This window comes from Haliotis asinina, chromosome 1 (assembly GCF_037392515.1).
Source record: "Haliotis asinina isolate JCU_RB_2024 chromosome 1, JCU_Hal_asi_v2, whole genome shotgun sequence".
NCBI classification, from domain to species: Eukaryota; Metazoa; Mollusca; class Gastropoda; order Lepetellida; family Haliotidae; genus Haliotis; species Haliotis asinina.
In genome coordinates this window covers 60,316,318-60,337,317 of record NC_090280.1, presented here as the reverse complement: position 1 = coordinate 60,337,317, position 21,000 = coordinate 60,316,318, and the positions used below count along the sequence as shown (strand labels likewise).

The window sequence follows — 21,000 nt, the reverse complement described above, 5'->3', positions numbered from 1 at the left end:
AGGAGATGGTCCTCGTTCTGAAGATCCTGAATGGCCTCCTGAAAAATGTCCACGATCCTGTCGATCCTGTCTGTGTATCCCTCTGCCTCCGCAACGAGAGTTGAAACGGTAACTAGGAGTACCTGTCTTGTAGACACCTGAGTGGCGCATCTTAACACCCATCTTATTCGTCTCCGACAGTTCTTTTATTTGTTCTTGGACTTTGTCTCCAAATAGCAAAGCTGTCACTGGATTTTCGTGTGAGCAAAGCGGCTTTTATTCTGCTTTTAGATCGCCACGAACAGCTCCTCTGTGCCTCAAACTTAGTTCATGATTAGCTGTGGACATGGCCGAGTCCAAAGTTTTGAAAACACAGTTTCAACACTCACACACTTGTTTGAAGATACTCCGCTAGTAGCAAACACATGACTGAGTCCAAACACTAGTTGTAGGCTCCCAAAACTGTAGAAACACACAAATTTTAAAGCAAATAAGGAATTCCAATTAAGCTCGCTAACGTGCCGCTACCTCTGCCGATGTCCAAAATAGCACTGAAGCCAATTCCTTACGCGCAATCTCACGGGGTCTCACGTGACCAGATGCTGAAGGAGAATTAAACTTTCGCCTTTACCTGTTGGTATTTTCATACCATCACTGGGATCAGTGGGTAGCCACTGTCTGGTAGCAACATGGTCTGCACTGACCTAGGACTCACCCAGATATATAGGTTCGAACCCACTCTCTCTTACCTGCTTAATTTCTCTCAGATAGTTACACTTTATCTTCACAATATCAGATCTCTCACATAACACGTTTCTGGTTTGCAACCTTCTTGTACTTGTATCCAAATTTGAGTAGTAGTTTGCTTAGCTCATTTAGCTCAAACCTAAAAATATTAATGTCATGATCCTCTGCAAGGATGTGTTTTAACTTTCTTGTGGACAGGTGTTCGTTTCCAGCAAATAGCAGGTTAATGACATCTCTGATGACCCTGATGTCAAAGGAATCTAACTTTGGGTGCCTACCTTTCTAATTAAAAGCTTAGCATCATCTGAATAAGCTTTCAAGTTGACAGTTAGAAGTAGTCAATGTGAATGACCCAAACTGTCTATCACTGTGCAGTGAACAGGTAAATATCATGAACTGCATGTGCATTTACCTATCTGACCCAACACTGCCACTGTTACAGGTCATTGGCTCCCTCACTCTGCAAGCTGTCAGCGTTCTGCTGTTTATTTTGTTGACAGTTACATAGACAGATTCTTTCACACAAATGCATAAAATCGGTGATTTACAATGTGATTAAATTGTCTGACAAAACATCCACTTGAGATCGACTGGATCATTGGATGAAGAGCTATTTTTAAAAAAAACTAGTCCACATGCATTTCATGCAAAACTATATGCCAATCTTCTATAGTGTAAAGGCTGATGCGTGCATGTTTGTTAACTGACTACTGATGAACTTGACATGTGGAGCTATAAACAAGAAACACAGCCACTTGTGCATATCCAGACTTCCTTTATTTAGAAGTATTTGTGAAAAATTTAAAGTAGCATTAATAAAATATGTGCAATAAGATATACATACAGAACACTTAATCTCCGTTCATTCTATTGCAAATTCTTTGAAGTGCTTCCCGGCTACAAGTACCTGAGAGTGCAAATGTTTTCCCACATTCACCACATTAATGAGACGGAGCTCCACCAAGTGAATCCGTACATGTTTCTGGAGGGTGCCTGCAGATCTACAATCCCTTCCCAAACCCAGCACAGTAATAAGTTTTCACTGCTTGATTCCACTGTCAATCTTTCTATGTACCTATAGGTGAGAAACTGTGTAATTTTAATGTTGTTTGCCATATTCATTCATAGGGCTTGATTCTGTTGTGAATGGCCAAGTTATTCTGGAGTCCACATGAGAGTGTAAATCTTTACCCACATTCAACACATTCATAAGGTGTGAATCCTCACGTGTGTTTGTAGACTATCAGAGTGTGTAAATATTTTCTCACATACAATGCACCAATGAAGTAATTGATTCCACTGAGAATCTTCTTGTGTTTCTGAAGGTAACTTCAATGTGTAATTTGTCCCCATATTCAACACATTCATAAGGCTTCATTCCACTATGAATGCTCATGTGTATTTGCAGGCCCCCGACTGTGTAGATTGTGTACAGATTCTTGGAGTATGTCATGGTTTTCACACACAGTGCACTAGTAAGGTTTCATTTCACTGTGAATCTTCATGTGTTTGTGAAGATAACTTTCTTGTGCAAATTTTTTCCCACATTCAACACACTCATAAGGCTTGATTACATTGTGAAGCATCATCACAGCCCGCATATGACCTGATCATAAGGCTTGATTTCACTGTGAATTTTCATGTGTGCCTGCAGACCATTGCAGGATGTAAATGTTTTTTCACACACATTACATTGAAAAGGTCTGATTTCACTGTGATTCTTTTAGTGTTTCTGAAGACAACCTGAAAGTGCAAAATTTCCCCACATTCAACAAATTCAGAAGGGCTTCCACTGTGAATGCTTCTTCTCTTTGAGAAGATAACTTGACTGTGCAAATTTTTCCCCACATTCAACACACTCATAATGCTTGATTCCACTGTGAAGCATAATGTGAATCTGCAGATGACTTGATCATGTAAATTTCTTTTCATATTGAACACATTCATAAGGCTTGATTCCACAATGCATTTTTTTGTGTGTGTGCAGGGGATTTGAGTAATTTTTTTTCACACACAATGCATTAATTAGGTTTCATTTCACTGTGAATCTTCTTGTGTTTGTGAAGATAACCTGAACATGCAAATTTTTTTCCACATTCATCACATTCATAAGGCTTGATTCCACTGTGAATTATCATGTGATTCTGCAGACTAGTTGCTCTTGTAACTTTTTTCCCACATTCAACACATTCATAAAGTTTGATTCCACTGTGAATCCTCATGTGAGTCTGTAGACTAGTCAATGATGTAAATTTTTTACCACATTCAGTACATTCAAAAGGCTTGATTTCACTGTGAATTTTCATGTGTGCCTGCAAACTATCAGAGCGCATAAATGTTTTCTCACACACATTACACCTAAAAGGTCTGAGTCCACTGTGAATCTTTTTGTGTTTGTGAAGACAACCTAAACGTGCAAATTTTTTCCCACATTCAACACACTCATAAGGCTTGATTCCATTGTGAATCGACATGTGAGCCCACATATGACCTGATTGTGTAAATTTTTTCCCACATTCAGCACATTCATACGGCTTGATTCCACTGTGAATCTTCATGTGTTCCCGCAGATGTCCTGAGTGTGTACATTTCTTCCCACATTCTCCACATTCATAAGGCTTGATTCCACTGTGAATTTTCATGTGTTCCCGCAGATTTCCTGAGTGTGTACATTTCTTCCCACATTCACCACATTCATAAGACTTGATTCCACTGTGAATTTTCATGTGTATCTGCAGACTACTTGATTGTGTAAATGTTTTCTCACACACATTACACTGATGAGGTTTGATTCCATTGTGAATCTTTCTGTGTCTCTGCAGATTACCTGAAAATGCAAATTTTTTCCCACATTCACCACATTCATAAGGTTTTATTCCAGTGTGAATCCTCATGTGTTCCTTCAAATGATAAGACTGCGTAAATGTTTTTTTACACACGATGCACTGATAGGGTTTGATTTCGTTGTGACTCCTCATGTGCACCTTCAAAGTGTCTAAACGTTTAAATGTTTTCCCACATGCAACACATTCATTAGGCATGATTTCACTGTGACTCAATATGTGTGTCTGTATATGATACGATTGTGTAAATTTTTTCCAAAATTTCAACACATTCATAAGGCTTGATTCCAGTGTGAATCCTCACGTGTCTCTGCAGATGATTAGGTCTTGCAAATGTTTTTCCACACACATTGCACTGATGACTTCTGATTCCTTCATATGTATCTGAAGATTACCTGATAGTGTGAATGTTTTCCCAACATTCAGCACAAGTCTTCAATTCCCTATGGCACAGCATTTGCCTTGTACAGTTACCTGAATTCCAAAATGTTTGAGAGCTCACACAACATTTATATGATACTGCTATGTTGGACAACTATGGTTTTCATGATCTCTGAACCATCTGATTCCAGGGTTCTAATATCATGTTCTCTTAAGAGATCACCTATTTTCAGGTTTCTAATATTGGGTTCTTACATGACATCACCAGTTTTCAGGATTCCAAGTTCTTTCTTGAGATCACCAGTTTCCAAGGTGCCAGTTTGGAGGTCTTCCTTGTGATCACCTGTTTCCCAGGAGTCAATAAAAATGTTTCCGGAGATCTGTTTTCAGCAAACCCCTTGAACAGATTCCATTTGCTTCAGTGACACAAAATGATTCTGTGGGTTTCAACTTTCATCATTAACATGTAGATGTTATGTTGTTTGCTGAAAACAGAAGAAACATCACAACACTCAATTTATCAATTTGGGCAAGGACCATACATAAAATAATGTTGTGACATGTCAAAACAAAGCACTAAATAGATGTCTGATAAAGTTATGTGCAGGCAGATGATAAACTGCATTGCGCAAAATGAGTTAAAAGCAATGTATATATTGATTATTGTTCCATATAGCTCCGGAAATCCGGTTTTCGTAACTGTACGGTCATTTTCACATACAAAACACTAACTTATGTGTATTTTTTGTGTTGTATATCTGGATGGCTGAGCACCTGTGTGTTCACACATGCGATTACAGAGGACCTTGCCTGCCATGAAAGAAGTCATCAGTCTTTGAAGCATGAGAAGATTAACTACTTCTGAGTAGCAAGGTGACACCGAGTATATTTTGAGGCATGTCTATTTGTGGGTCACTATAATTAATTAATCTTTATGATCAAGCAAGTCTGGACGTCTGTGAGCGAAAAGACAATTGCTAACTGCTTTCGTCATGTAGATATTATCCAATCAAATTAGAACACACAAGAAGACACAGCCTTGTCAGAACTTCACAATGCACTACGATCCTATGCAAAAGTTGCAACTGTGACTGTTACTGCTGATGATCTTGTGAATGTCGCCAGTCATGAACTGACCAGTGATTGTCTTCTCGCTTTTCTACACAGCCACCTCAAAAAGCTGTCGATGACTGACTTCCTCAAGCCAGCATTACTGCATAAACAGGTATGAGATATTTCATGTAAGCACTGATATTTGTTTATGTGTAATCAATAAAGAATAAGTCTGATGCCTACTTTGTCCGTTTCTTTGTACATATGGCCTGTGGTTCAGATATCCAAAAATTAGATTATCTGGACAATTTCAATAAAAACACAAGTGTTCGGATAAACGGGGCACAACTGTATTCAATTGGGTTAAGAACATATATGAAGTTTGTGTGTTTATCCGTATGGTTTGAATTAAAATCAACACAGACCTTCATTCACAATGACTGTTTTCCTTTGTTAAGCAATTATATAAACTCAGCAAAAATACAAACTTGACACACATTATTTTTCAAATATTTTTTTAAACTTTTCTTGAAAGAGTTCTTGTTGTGATTATGGTTAAATGTATTGTCAACGGCATTATGTCACACATTCATTCTACTGGTCGGCGTATGTAGCAAGGGGGAGAGCACTGCACGCTAAAATCATGTGACCTGTTGATACGCATGCAACTGATCTCATGGTAGCAGAGTAGGGTGTCATCTTAGAAAATCAAGGTTTTATGGCTAATTATTTGTTAATTTGCAATGCCACGACTGTCAAACATTCAGCGTGAACGGACCAATGGCATGCTGAATACAGGAACGTCATTCACTGATGTTGCGGGGCTTACGGGATGCAGTCGACGGACCATCCATAATCTGCAGACCCGTCCATCACACTGGCACCACAGCTGACTGCCCCTGTCCTGTCGACCACGTATGACGTCACACGCAGAAGACCGACAGATTGTCTTACATCATTTACGTTTGTCTTTTCATATGACTGGTATGTGGGCCAGAGTTCTGCTATGCTTCTATTGAGCGATGTTCCATAGAAGCACGGCCACTATCAAAATGCAGACCCAACTTCGCGTCGCTTCCACCATTTGCCCTACTCTCTGATTATCAAAATGGCTCTCTTCTTCGTCCTTCTCCTCTAGCTGCTTCGCTTCATCATCATGGATGTCCTGTCTAGGCAAGATGTCTACCAACATATTTGTGGATTGCCTCATACAAGTCTCAGTATTCCTCATATGGTTGTAGAAGTCCTGAACAACCGGCAACGTGCAACCAGGTGCTGCCACGTTCGATCTATTTCAGGTCACCTTTTGAGACGGTAACTGCTTGACAACCAGTACTTCTGGTGCTTCTTCTTTAAGTGGAGTGTACTTTCACCGTGGCTTTTGCCCATTAAGCACACTTTACAAAAGGTTGCAATTACCTTAGAGAATGAATAGCCTCACCACATTTAAGTTTATATAGGACTATGAAAATTTAGGGTTTTTGTGTGTAGTATAAACTCTAGTACTTTTGTTGGGTCTCATGCAGGATTTGAACCCACACCTTCATAGTCAGTCACCTAACCCCATCAGTCACCATGACTTCCACAAACTGGACAACGGACAACTGGTAACGTAGACTGCAGACTTTGTGCATCCATCTGATAAGTGTGAACTGGCAAGGCTCCTATGTGTGAAAGCTACATGCACAGTGTCATTTAGAAAGTGGTCAAATGTGGGTAATTTACATGGAGAAACATGTACAGCATGAAAGATGCCCATTAAATATTATGTACCAAGTAAGTGACACCCCATACAATACAAGCACTCCACATGTCTTGACAAAGTAGGACCGCATCACTAGTATTGCTGAAAATGACTCCTCCTTAGTCCAAAACCCATTCACTGAGAGCCATCTATATACATACTTGTGTATCAGTTTTGGACCAAATACATGTTATTTTCAGCAATAGAAGCCATCAGTACAACATCGCTGCAAAGGGGAAGCATTGCCTCGGTCACAGAAGCGCATTCAACCCCAACAAGAATCGGGTTGGGCAAACCTATGAATCAGTCTGTAGTAGCCCAAAGAGGATAATATAGGCCCTTCTGCCTATTTTGCTACGGGCTGATCGGCCTATAATTCTACTATGACTCAAGAAAATACTGGATTCTGATTGGTTGTTCAGATAAATCAGACAGCATCAATTCTGGATCGATGCTCATCTGATTTTAGGCCCTTTCACTGCGCAATAACAAATCTTATTGTGATAACTACTTCCGTTTTATTGCAAGGATGGCACATCATAACAATTTCAACAACTCCATGGACTTTGACGCGGACTTTGGAAATTTCCACAAATGCCATTCAAAATTTTTGGATTGAAAATGCGTCGGATTCCACAGCGCTTCACTACGCATGTACATTCAACACCGCCGCACTATTTTAGACCATCAACATGACTGACATCAACACAACAGACGTGATGGAAATGCTGATAAAACATTTAATAAAGCTCAAAAAATACAATCATATGATTTTTTCCTCCACAGTTATCTGGGAATTTCACTATCATATTACCCTCTATTGTAAAAATATTCAATTACAATACACAGTCCCTAACATAAACAATATCTAACAGATAAATCAGAATGCCTTGCAAAAATACACCCTGATCTATACAAAATTGTGCAGCAAAAATGTTAGTAGAGATTTACCTATCTGGAAAATGGTATATTTGTTTCCGTTAAGAATGGGAAATTCGCAAGATAACGGTCTGTCAAAACACCAAATTTAGGCTATTCATACTCCATCATGTCCCGTTGTACATCGTTCAGAATAATATATGCAAAAAAATTGAACCACTTCAGTTCTGCTCTGCCATTTTCCCTGTGTTAGAGGATCTGTGTGTTAGAGGATCAATTCAGCGCTGTTAGTGAGAACAGCCGTAACATTGCATGAGTGTGCACACTCGCGGGATCTTACCATCCAAGATGACGGACATCAACAAAGCTGATCAAGCTGACATGCAACAGGTGTATGTAAAGGACCCCAGAAGGGAGAATGTGAACTCAGCGAAGCCGATGAGGGATTTATCTTTAGTGAACGAACATGCGTATGCTACTGCCTCTGTGTGCAGTAGACAGTCATCTCAAACGAGTAGCACTTCTAGCTAAGCAAGTACATCAGAACAACTAAAGCACCTCATAAGAGGGACACTCCATGAACTGAAAGATTCTATTAATGAAGGTTTCAAGGGCTTGAAGCACGCCCTGAAGGATTCACAGCCTGGTGAATACGCAAACTATGAATATGATGATGACAATGAACTTGAAAGTAAGGACTCTCAAACAGCAGGACCCTCTCCTCCAAAGGCACAGTATAGACCAAGTACACACCACCTGCTCTGAGACCTGTGTGTGACTGGACAATCACATGCATCTCTCTCAGACAATGAAGATTATGAGGATCGATCCGCTGACCCAGAAAACATTTTCAAGAACATGCATGACAAACTCGCAGCGAATGAGAAGACCAGACCCCCAGTGAACACTCTCCTGGCGGGAATTATAGACAACCTTATGTTTAAGGAAAGTCGACTTGATGATGCTAAAGTAAAAGAGAAAATGGATGTTGCTGTGCGACCAGTGAGATGTGCTAGTCTTGTCCCGACCTGATATGAAATGATAGTAATAGGCCTTGATGAAGAACGACACTATTGCAATGGACAAGAAATTACAGAAAACACAAATGATGATTGTGAAGATTGCCTGCCTCATGACAAAGGCAACAGATGAACTTTATGACATCAAGGATGTCGTACAGCCAATCGTTGTGACCAAGGTGGTGGATGTCGAGACCAGTGTGTCAGCTTCTGAAATGACCAGCTTCGCCAACTATGACCTCAAGGATAGGCATCGGGACCTCATCAAACCTAATGTGCATCATAGTTATATGCTCTTGTTTTCAACATCAGTGCCAATCAACGAACACATTTTTGGGGATGAAACAAACGTCTTGATGACACTGAACGATCTAACAAAGCTCTGGCTAAAGTCCGTTTCAGTGGTCTCTTTCAATCATGTAACAGAGGCAACTCCAGCATCAGGGGCAAAAGACAAGGCAGACCATTACATAACCAGCATGGATCAAAGACACCTTATCAGTATCAGGATTGGAGGCATTTTTTATCAAAGCGCCTACAACCTCAGCACCCTTGCCCACCTCAGTTCCCCAAGAAGAAGAATTAGACCAAGATATCATACAGGTATATGCTTCACCTCCATCTGAATGCTATACAAGGTGAATAGCTGAATATGTGCAAAGCCATTTTTGTTAGATACTGTAGTTGGATGCCACATTGATTTGCCTGACATAAGTGAGATTGAGACACCATCACCCAGAACTACTAAGATAAACCAGCATGACGCTACCTTAAAGAGGCACTGATGCGGAGCAATTTCCGTGGACTGGTGTAAACTTTTGTTATTGTTTTTCTCCAGTGAGTACCCGGATGATATCCCAGAATTCTTGACTGGTTCATGACCTCTGCTGCGCAGTCCGTATGTGCAACTGATAGTTTAATTATAGACAGATCAACTGAGGTGAAGTCATTTTTACTTCATTACAAATGTATTATGAAAACAAATGAAACACTTTGAAGATTAATCATCTGCCAGTGGTAGAAATGGTAAAAAACTATTAGGATGGGAAAATACCGAAGCCAATGTACGTCTCTATATTTTGTCTCATAACCCTAATTAGTTTATTGTCATATTTGTATGATTTTGAAAATTAATAAAAGAACACACGGTCTGCTTATACTCATAGTAAATTTCTAACATAGCAGCAACATTTATACATTGCTACAACAAATAAATTAAAACAAAATGCAAATAATGAATGTAAAACAGACTAATTTCATAGCAACAATGTCAGGCTACTACCTTGTTCAGGAATGTATCCATCAATATCCACGTAAAAGAAATCGTATTCCATTCATCTGCAGCTGGTAAATAATCCTGCTCTGTGTCGCGTGTCTTACACAACTGTCTAATTTGCGAAAAAGTAACACATCGTTTCACGTCTTTCGTTGGTGAAAACCTGATAAACCTCTCACTGGTCACCCAAGATAGCACACCTGGCAACTAATTGTATGATGTCCGCTATTCTAAGTAATTTAGTTAACGAATAATGAGCAATCAATCAATCAACGCAAGGGTGGTTAATTCTTTGACGGGAGGATGTTGTTTTTACAATCGCACTTTATGACAGGGTGTAGTCATCTACACACACTACCTTTTGACAAAAGTAATTAATCAATCAGTGTGTTATCGGCTAATCCTTTGATCGATGTTTGTTTTTGTAACTCAGCTGATAAACCCTCTTGCATCACTTACATGCACATATTACATAACATACAATACATTTGCCATTACAGACCTTAATTTATAATGTTGAGTATTTACTCCAGACAGGAGAAATGCCAAATGGGAACCTTTGTTGAGTAACCTGAGTGGTGTTACTACTAATTATACCTGTTATAAATTCATTAATTGACCATCCAGAGAATGATGACAAATAACACGTGTAGGTTTACACCATCAAACGCGAGTTACAGCAAGGAAGATGTAATCTCTGTGTCGCATGCAGCCTGAAAACACTTATGGCCCGAAACTGTTTTGAGGATACCAACTGAATTTCGTTACATAAGTAATACATACAGGCATTTGCTGTGTACTTGGGTAAAAAGGTGAAATAAGGGGGTTTTTTTTATGTAAGAAAATTTTCAGATTTCTCTACCAAAGGCAAAGTCATCGTTTATTGTTTACGAATTCAAATAAATCAACTGTGTGTTTTTATTATCATAAATAATAAACCATTGTAGCTACCATAGCTACCAAAATTTACATATGATATTTGCTATCACAGCTGAACCAACACTCAAAATTACCTAAATATGAAGTTTTGCAGTCTTCCGGAGTGAAACAAATGGCTTGCTACCTGCCTGTAGACATCATATTTTCATGTAACATGATTGAATATCGAGGTTAAAAACAGAGAAATGGGATCAAATTGAGTAACTATACCATCCAAGCATCATGTTTTCATGTAACATGATTAAATATCGAGGTTAAAAACACAGAAATAGGATCAAATTGAGTAACTATACCATCCAAGCATCCGAAAAAAAAACTACACTGTTGGGATATTTTGTTACGATCAGACAAGGATTACCATGGATATTTTTAAATAATGGCATATGATGGGCATCCGGCCTCCTGACTCTTTTGGGTGAAGAAATTCTGCTAATATGGACAGGAGCCCAGTTCCTTTGTCCGTCACGGTCGAAGGGGCGGGCGCTGACCAATTTGCAGTTTGGTTCCATAATTAGACCGTTGGCAAGAAACATTATTTGCTCCGCATCAGTGCCCCTTTAATAGACATTGAACTCACTAATTTACTTATTACAAAATGAGGAGGACAGTCAAATGGTAGATGGTCCATGACAGAGGTAGAAAGGCACAATAATGAGTTTCTGGCTGTACTCTTAGCATTGCAGTCAACTGCTGTCAGCTACATCAATTCCATGGATGGTAGCAATTGAAGAAACTGTCACTTCCTTGCAAGGGATCTTTGGTCATGGGCCTACACAAAAGACATTTGGTTAAGTGCCAGCCACATAGCAGGAACAACAAACAATTCTGGCAGATAGAGAATCCAGGCTGTTTTGATGATAAAACAGAGTGGAAGTTACATCATAGTGTATTTAGCCAGATATGTCAGTTGTGGGTCACAACAGGCATTGACATGTTCGCATCACGGCTTAATCCCCAAATCCCTAAGTAAGTCTCATGGAGACCTGACCCAGGTGCCATATATTGTCATGCATTTAGCAAGCGTTTACATCTACCAGTTACCTCCTTTCAGCATCATCAGCAACTGCTAGCAGAAATTGGAGCAAGACAAGGGCACAGAGGTTATGGTGATACCAGACTGGCCAACACAGAATTGGTATGTAAAACTTATAGAGACCACAGATCCTGCCTCAAAGCTTGGACCTCATGAGACTACGACACAACAAGGAGGTTCACCCACTGAGGAAGAAACTCACACTGTTGGCAGGACACTTGTGTGGCAAGCAATGGAGGCAAGAGGAATTCCGACACTAGACCAGTCATTATGGCCTCCTGGCGACAATCAACTCAAAAACAGTACAAAGTTTTCCTTCACAAGAGAGAAATAGTCTGTTGTGAAAGGGATGTTGATCCCATTTGTGCATCTGTGAATGATATACTCTTATTCCTCACCAGCCTATTTCAGCGTGGTTTATAGTCCGTTTGGCTCAAAAGCGGACAGATGAATTACAGTCTAGCTTGAAAATTAATCAACATAACATACTCAATATAACGCTCATCGTAATCAGAACATCATACCAACTCTGAGGTTTTTGCAGAATATTTTGCTTTAAAATAAAAAAGTTGTTAACTAGCTATCATTAACATACTAACACAGTTCACTTTTGCTCAGAATAACTCCTCCAAAATAGGAGTGGTTGGCATCGGTGTGTGTGGGATGCAGGTGTTGTGCTGAAATGTATTCCTAACATGGGCAAAAAACTCTGACTCGCTCTCACAACAGCACAGTGGTTGCAGTTGCTGCAACCACTGGACATCTCCCACATGGAGAAGACCACAGACAGAATACTATTGAGATTAGACAAACTAAAGTCTAAAGCAGTCTAAACCATCAGTGTTAAATGTGTTCGTTGTAATAGTTACCCCCACAACCATGAACTTTGTGTTCATACCACTGCCTGTTACTATCTTGCATCTACAATGGGTAAGGGTATTCCAGATCACAGTTATTCTAGATCACTGCCTCATACATTAATCCCTAGAAACTGTAAATCTTGATGGATTTCTTCACTCAATCTCTCATTTTAAATCCGAGACAGTGCACTTTAAGGTGATATATTTTGTTTAACTTGATCTGAACCAGAAGTTTACTTGCTCGCCCTGTAACGAGAATACCTATCATCGCGTAATTTATCTTTGGCACGTCAGGAAAAGATAACTCATTCGGAACAGCCCATCTCAAATAAGAATAGAATCAAGTTGCTTCATGTTAACAACCCATTGCATGCATATACTTTTCACCTGTGAAAAGCAACAAAATCTTCTCTACATCTGCCATATTTTTGGAGAAATGAGCAATTTATGGAACCACGTGTTCAAGTCAGTTCCGTCAACCACCGAAAAATGGTAACTACCGTTGAAATAAAGTTATTAGTTCCCCGATGTTACTTCAGTTCCCTATGTTAAATATATATACTCACTCAAGGGTCTGTCCTAGATGTTCTTTGCTCAAAGTAGATACATAAAACATTTTGGTCTTCATTTCACCAAAACATAATTTGCTGTATAGAATAGTCTGTCAGGAAATAACCAACTTGACAATGCCACATGAATGCTTTGGGATTGAAATTGTTTTGGGTTTTTTAAAGTCATGTTATTCTTTTTTTAATAACTTGGTGCATTTTACTATGGTACGATTCACTACAAGTGCCAAGCAGTCTTGCAGGGTCATTCAGGCAAATTCTTGATGTTGATGGCAGTGTGTGTGCTGAGCCAGCTGGAGAACCTGTTTTCCCCCTTGGCCTGCTGCACCGGCAGAGAAAGAATGAGACAGGATCATACCATGTCATTACGTTATTAACCACAGCAACAGAGAGTGGGCTTTTATGACAAAAATGCCTGGTTACTTATGCCAGAGGTGGAATCAATGAGGCTGTAGTACACACTCGTTTGTTTCATTTTAAGACATACGAAGATGCACACCTATAAAGAGTTCAAATACGCAGGCATTAATCGATTATGCTCGTAAGCTTTACAATCAGTAACTGATGATGTGATGTTAAAATCGTCATATTGACCGAATAAAGCGTAAAAGGTTCTAAAAAAATGGGTTATTTTGTCTTGACAGTTGTACTTTACAAGTTAAAGTCGCATGTAAAAGTCACGACAAAACATTATATATCAATACTGAAGAGTTCACTACCATAAACCACGTATGTATAATCCCCAAGAGAAAATTTTTCAGCCCACACTGGTACCCAGCCTGGTTCCCTGGGTCTGATGTGCCTGCGCTTGGAATCATGACTCTGGGATATGTTGCTATGAGCAGCAACTGTTAAACCTACCTACCAATCTGATGTTGTTATCAACTGTTGTGCTTGTTAATAATTCGTTTATCAAACATTATGAATACTGTAAACGCATCTGTTCAATTAAACGCGTGTCATTGTTTGACACAGACCCCTGTTGCCCCAAACCAGCGTCAATAACCGAACACTGCCTCGATCGTTATGTCACGTGATCTGGAATACCCTGAAATGATTCGGAACTGCCGTTATGGAGGAGCGTTTCTTTTCCGATATCCCTGAAGTTGCTCAGGCCCGAATAAATTTTATATTTTGGTGTGAGTAGCATGAAACATTGCCTAGACAGAAATTGCCCTTAGTCGCTTCAGATATATTTTTTGCGGAGGCGCATGCAGTCGGTGTTTCGTTAGTGATCCGGAACTGCCTTAGGCACAGTACCTCTAGTATTAAAGGGGCACTGATGCGGAGCGAATAATGCTTCTCGCCAACGTTCTAATTACGAAAGCAGACCGCAAATTGGTCAGCGCCCACTCCTTCGACCGTGACGGACAAAGGAACTGGGCTCCTGTCCATATTAGCAGAATTTCTTCACCTAAGCAGTCAGGAGGCCGGATGCCCATCACATGCCATTTGTTTAAAAATATCCATGGTATTCCTTGTCTGATCGTAACCATATATCCCAGCAGTGTAGTTCTTTTCGGATGCTTGGATGGTATACTTACTGATCCAATTTGATCCTATTTCTGTGTTTTTAACCTCGATATTTAATCATGTTACATCAAAATATGATGTCTACAGGCACGTAGCAAGCCATTTGTTTCAGTACGGAAGATTGCAAAGCTTTATATTTAGGTAGTTTTGAGTGTTGGTTGAGCTGTGATAGCAAATAGCATACGTAAATTTTGGTAGCTATGGTAGCTACAATGGTTTATTATTTATGATAATAATAACACACAGTTGATGTATTTGAATTCGTAAACCAAAAAACGATGACTTTGCCTTTGGTAGAGAAATCTGAAAATTGTCTTACGTAAAAAAAACCCCTTATTTCACCTATTTACCAAAGTACACAGCAAATGCCTGTGTGTATTCCTTATGTAACGAAATTCCGTTGGTATCCTCAAAACAGTTTCGGCCCATAAGTGTTTACAGGCTGCATGCGACACAGACATTACATCTTCCTTGCTGTAACTCGCGTTTGATGGTGTAAACCTACACGTGTTATTTGTCATCATTCTCTGGATGGTCAATTCATGAATTTATAACAGGTATAATTAGTAGCAACACCACTTCGGTTACTCATCAAAGGTTCCCATTTGGCATTTCTCCTGTCTGGAGTAAATACTCAACATTATAAATTAAGGTCTGTAATGGCAAATGTATTGTATGTTATGTAATATATGCATGTAAGTGATGCAAGAGGGTTTATCAACTGAGTTACAAAAACAAACATCGATCAAAGGATTAACCGATAACACACTGATTGATTAATTACTTTTATCTTCTAGCGGATTTGTCAAAAGGCAGTGTGTGTAGATGACTACACCCTGTCGTAAAGTGTGAGTGCAAAAACAACATCCTCCCTTCAAAGAATTAACCACCCTTGCGTTGATTGATTGATTGCTCAATATTGGTTAACTAAATTACTTAGAATAGTGGACATCATACAATTAGTTGCCAGGTGTACTATCTTGGGAGACCAATGAGAGGTTTATCTGGTTTTCACCAATGAAAGACGTGAAACGATGTGTTACTTTTTCGCAAATGAGACAGTTGTAAGACACGCGACACAGAGCAGGATTATTTACCAACTGCAGATGAATGGAATACGATTTCTTTTACGTGGATATTGATGGATACATTCCTGAACAAGGTAGTAGCCTGACATTGTTGCTATAAAATTAGTCTGTTTTACATTCATTGTTTGCATTTTGTTTTAATTTATTTGTTGTAGCATTCAGCAGAATCTGTATGACAGAAAACACACACTAGATCGCGTATGTGTGTGAAATAGGAACCACATTGGCAATCTATACAATGTATAAATGTTGCTGTTATGTTAGAAATTTACTATGAGTATGAGCAAATCGTGTGTTCTTTTATTAATTTTCAGAATCATACAAATATGACAGTAAACTAATTAGGGTTATGAGACAAAATATAGAGACGTACACTGGCTTCGTTATTTTCCCGTCCTAATAGTTTTTTTTACCATTTCTACCACTGGCAGATGATTAACCTTCAAAGTGTTTCATTTGTTTTCATAATACATTTGTAATGAAGTACAAATGACTTCACCTCAGTTGATCTGTCTATAATTAAACTATCAATTGCGCTTACAGACTGCGCAGCAGAGGTCACGAACCAGTCACGAATTCTGGGATATCATCCGGGTACTCACGGGAGAAAAACAATAACAAAAGTTTACACCAGTCCACGGAAACTGCTCCGCATCAGTGCCCCTTTAAAGGAAGTTGTACCCAACTCTCGTAATGTGTCACCTATGGCACAGATGCATTAAAAACTTCACAATCACAAGTAATTTACGTAGTTTGGCAATAGTGCAAATGGCGAACAGAAACACATCTACATAATCTAGACACGGACGATCACGAACAACCAGACACAACTCGATGAGTAAATGTTACTGAATGCTCCACCTTCTAACTTCAGTCTGCTGCATTTACTTACGTTTGAGTGCCACCGCTTAGTACTACCGCTCAACTCCGGGGTGAAGGAACGTCTTTTCCGACCAGATTCATAAGATATCCCGTTGCGAGCGCGGATGTAACTATCTTTGGAAAAGACTGGTTTCTGCCTCTCTCCTCAACGACCTGGTTCCCTGGTGACTCCCTCATAGTAGCGGAGGCGATGTGGCGTCAGCGCAGAATACTCAGGGAACCAGGCTGAAAACTAAACAGGGACCGGAGGCTAGTCTGTGTTTTCTGTAACCTTCAACCTGTAGCCGCAACCTGGGGTTCAGAGACCAATCATCGCCAAATCAGAGTTCAAACGATTCACTAATTTCCCCCCAGTAATAGCCACCATATACGATGTAGCCATAATCAAGTTTGGAACGGACCAGTGATCGATGGAGGTGAAGGAGGGTGGCTTGACAACCTTGGAAGGTACAGCCACTAACAATTTGAGTCACTATTTAGACTTCCAAATATAAAATATGTATCTATTTACAAATCAGTTAATAGATCTATTTTTTAAATGCAGTTATTAAATGAGAACTGGTATTGTTAAACCAGATCCTTCATAGTTCATGATTTGAAATAGTTGTCCCTTGTGATGGAATACTCAACACAGTCAAGCAAGTTAGTAAAGCAAGGTATGACTAATGTGATTCTTACATCACAAGGGATCACATGCAGAACGGAGGATCCTCACCTTTTAAAATTTATTCGTGCGTGTATCTTGTGTGGCCAATGCGACATTGACGCATGATGACCTCATCAAATCAGCACTGACAACCCAAATAGGTATAACCAATATAATGGGATTTATTTATATTTACTTGGGACTCCCACTTCTTCTGTATCAGATCACGGATATAAGATCTAATGGTATCTCTATAATCAGTGTCAAGAATATGAAGTGATGTTACAGATTTGTTGAGTGCTGCTTTAGCAGCAAGGTCAGCAAATGTGTTACCAGAGATTCCTACATGGCTGGATAACCAACAGAAGACGATGTCGTATTGGCCAGTAGCAAGATCATTACACAATTCAATAACTTCTAGTAAAAGTGGATGTATAATGATACGTTTTCAATGGCCTGGAGCAAACAAAGGGAGACTGAAAAGATGATATATTGTTTATACTTAAGGAGTGTATTAATATATTTTAAGGCTGTTAATATGGCATGCGCTTCCGCTGTAAAATTAGAGATGTTATCAGGTAACCGGGAAGATATTGTTCTGGATCTAATGACAGTGGCACAAGCTACAACGCCATCATCCTTGGATCCAGCTTTAAATAAGGATTTATATGTATTATATTTAGTACGTAATTGACTAAATTCTTGTTTATATTGTAGTTCATTAGTATCTGAATTTTTAAATGTGGTCAATATTAGGTCCACTTGGAGCCTAACCAATCGCCAAGAAGGAGAAGAAAGAAGACGGAAAGGAGCTATATTATCCAGCTCAATGCCGGCAGCAGAAGTCAATGGTTTAATTCTTAAACCAAGAGGCCGAACAAGAGAAGATTTCTTATTGTTTAAATCATCACAGAGAAGATTGAAGACACAGTTATATGCAGGGTTTGACTCACTGGAATATAGCTTTGTTATGCACTGTAAAGCTATTTTTATAGGCGCTGCTCAATAAATGGTTCATCAGCCTCGGACCTGTGAAGGTCCCGGGGTAAAATAGGCCTTCATGCTTGCCATAAAAGGCAAAGGCACCCGGGATTGGGTGGTCAGGCTCGCTGACTTGGTTGACACATGTCATCGGTTCCCAATTGCGCAGATCGATGCTCATGTTGTTGATAACTGGATTGTCTGGTCGAGAGTCAGTTATATACAGAGCGCTATTATATAGCTGGATATTGCTGAGTGAGGCGTAAAACTAAACTCACTCACTCATCAGTCTCGACGTACAGGCTATCAACCGGTGACGTTCGAAAGGAGCCCAAAGTCTTAGACCTTGATGATGGACAGAATCTAATACGAGTAGTTTTAGGTTGCTCTTGCAGGCTCCATCATCTACAATGGAGCTATAATCAAGTTTCGAACGGACAAGAGATCTATACAGGTGTAGAAGGGTAACCTGATCCGTTGCTCACCTTGAGTTAGACACGACTTTGAATAAATCGAGTGCCTTCAGGCCGTTAAGTTTTCGGGATTTGATGTGCGGAAGAAAAGTTAAATGTGAGTCGAAAATCAGGCGTAAGAACTTGACTTCCTTGACATCTTTGGTGGGCGTGCCATTTAAAAGCAATTCTGGATCCTTATGTAGTTTATATTTACGGCGGAAGTGGATGCAATTAGTTTTGGATTTAGAAAATTTAAAGCCGTTTTCAAGACACCATTTATTTATTTCAAACACGACTGCAGTTGCCGTTCTATAATATGCGCATTCTTACCTCGACAAGAAATATTAAAATCATCCATAAAAAGTGATCCATCCATTGAAACCATTTAATACCTTGGAGAAACTGTTCATCTTGATATTAAATGGCAGACAAAATACTGCCTTGTGGGATGCCATGCTCCTGATTGTAATGGTCAGACCCACTCGGACTTGAAAAAGTCTGTCTTTTGAAAACCGCGATATATAAAGAGGTAAACAGCCCCTTAAACCAAAATTATGTACATCCTTTAAAATACCATGCTTCCAGGTAGTGTCGTATCCTTTCTCGAGATCAAAGAATATCTATACTATATGGTGTTTATTTACTATAGCATTTTTAACAAGGGATTCTAGACGTACCAAATGATCAATGGTAGTACGATCTTTCCTGAAACGACATTGAATATTTGTTATCAGGTTATTGGTTTCAAGATACCATGCTAATCGATTACTCACCATTCTTTCCATGGTTTTACACACATTACTCGTTAAAGAGTTTGGTCTGTTATTAGACGGATCAGTATGTTTCCGGGCAGGTTTTGGAATGGGGACAACAATGGCATTACGCCAGGAAGCTGGGAAATGCCCTGAAGTCCACAGTGAATCAAAAACATGTAGCAACGTTTCCAGACATGATTTGGGCAAGTGCTTCAGGAGTTGATAATGTATGTTATCAGCTCCTGTTGCTGTATCATGAGCTTACTCGAGGGCGGTATGTAGTTCATGTACTGAAAATAATTTATTCTAATCTTCACCGTTGTCTGGTTAAAGTTCCAGGGTTTAGACAAATACTTGAAGTTGTACTGGGGTGCCACGACGAACAAAGAAACTCTTTAGTTTCTGGATCACTGAATAAGATTTTGTGTATAAGAAATACCGTTCCAAAACATGGGCATACAGAATTTCAAGTCACTAGAATAAAAATTCGAAATTTCTCAGTTCAGTATTGCGTATGGCCGCCCCGCGCATTCACCACTGCCAAACACCGTCACCTCATCGACTGCTTGAACACGTGATTGGGGATTATGCGCCATTGCTCTTGCAAGGCAGCGCCAAGTTCCTGCAAATTATGACGTTGGTTTCTCAGACCACGAAGCCTTCTCCCGAGAGCTCTATTGGATTAAGGTCAGGGGACCTCGATGGCCAGTCCATGATGTTGATTCCAGTGTTTTGAGGGAAATTTCGTGTCCACGTCGCGGTATGCTGGAACTGTATACCTGGGCCATGAGCCTCCATGAAAGGAACGAGTTCAAGGGTGATCACCTGGTCGCGGTACGCAGCAGCTGTGAGGTTTCCACGGATGGCCAGATCTCGGGCTCGGTTGTTCCCACAGAAAGCACCCCACATCATGCAACTTCTGACCCCAAATCTGTCGACTTCCTGTACACAACACGGGGCATACTGTTCACGACGTCGTCTCCAGACTCTATGCCTACCGTCCGCGAATCTGAGGGTAAACATGGATTCATCGCTAAAGGCAACTCGATTCCAGTCTCTCTGGGTTAATCGGAGGTGACGTTGGGCCCACAGCAGACGTTGACGTTGATGAAACGGCGTCAATATTGGCCCACGAGACGGTCGTCGAGAATGGAGACTGGCAGCCCAAAACCGATTTTGAATGGTTAGAGGACAGTCGACCTCTAAACGTCTCAGCCCTGGTTCGTGTAGCCGGCAGAAATCTGTCTTCTGCTAGTGACGTCGCACGTGGAGGACCTGACCTTGGGCGACCTGAAGTGGTGCCAGTTTGTTCTAGACGACCTCGCAAGTCATACACAG

The 21,000-nt window shown here is 40.0% G+C and overlaps 1 protein-coding gene across 1 annotated transcript; it reads right to left on the bottom strand.

Moving 5' to 3' along the window:
- Nucleotides 1-1,481: 1,481 nt before the first annotated feature.
- LOC137295435 (zinc finger protein 235-like) lies at nt 1,482-16,915 on the bottom strand. Its single transcript, XM_067826805.1, has 2 exons — nt 16,836-16,915; nt 1,482-4,435 (listed from the first exon to the last, which is right to left on the bottom strand). The coding sequence occupies exon 2, from the start codon at nt 3,843-3,845 to the stop codon at nt 2,748-2,750; it is 1,098 nt and encodes a 365-aa protein (XP_067682906.1). The 5' UTR covers nt 3,846-4,435; nt 16,836-16,915; the 3' UTR covers nt 1,482-2,747.
- Between the last annotated feature and the right edge of the window lie 4,085 nt (nt 16,916-21,000).

Bases quoted from the DNA above. Each gene is read 5' to 3' on its own strand.
- LOC137295435 (XM_067826805.1), bottom strand. From the start codon at position 3,845: ATGAATGTGTTGAAATTTTGGAAAAAATTTACACAATCGTATCATATA.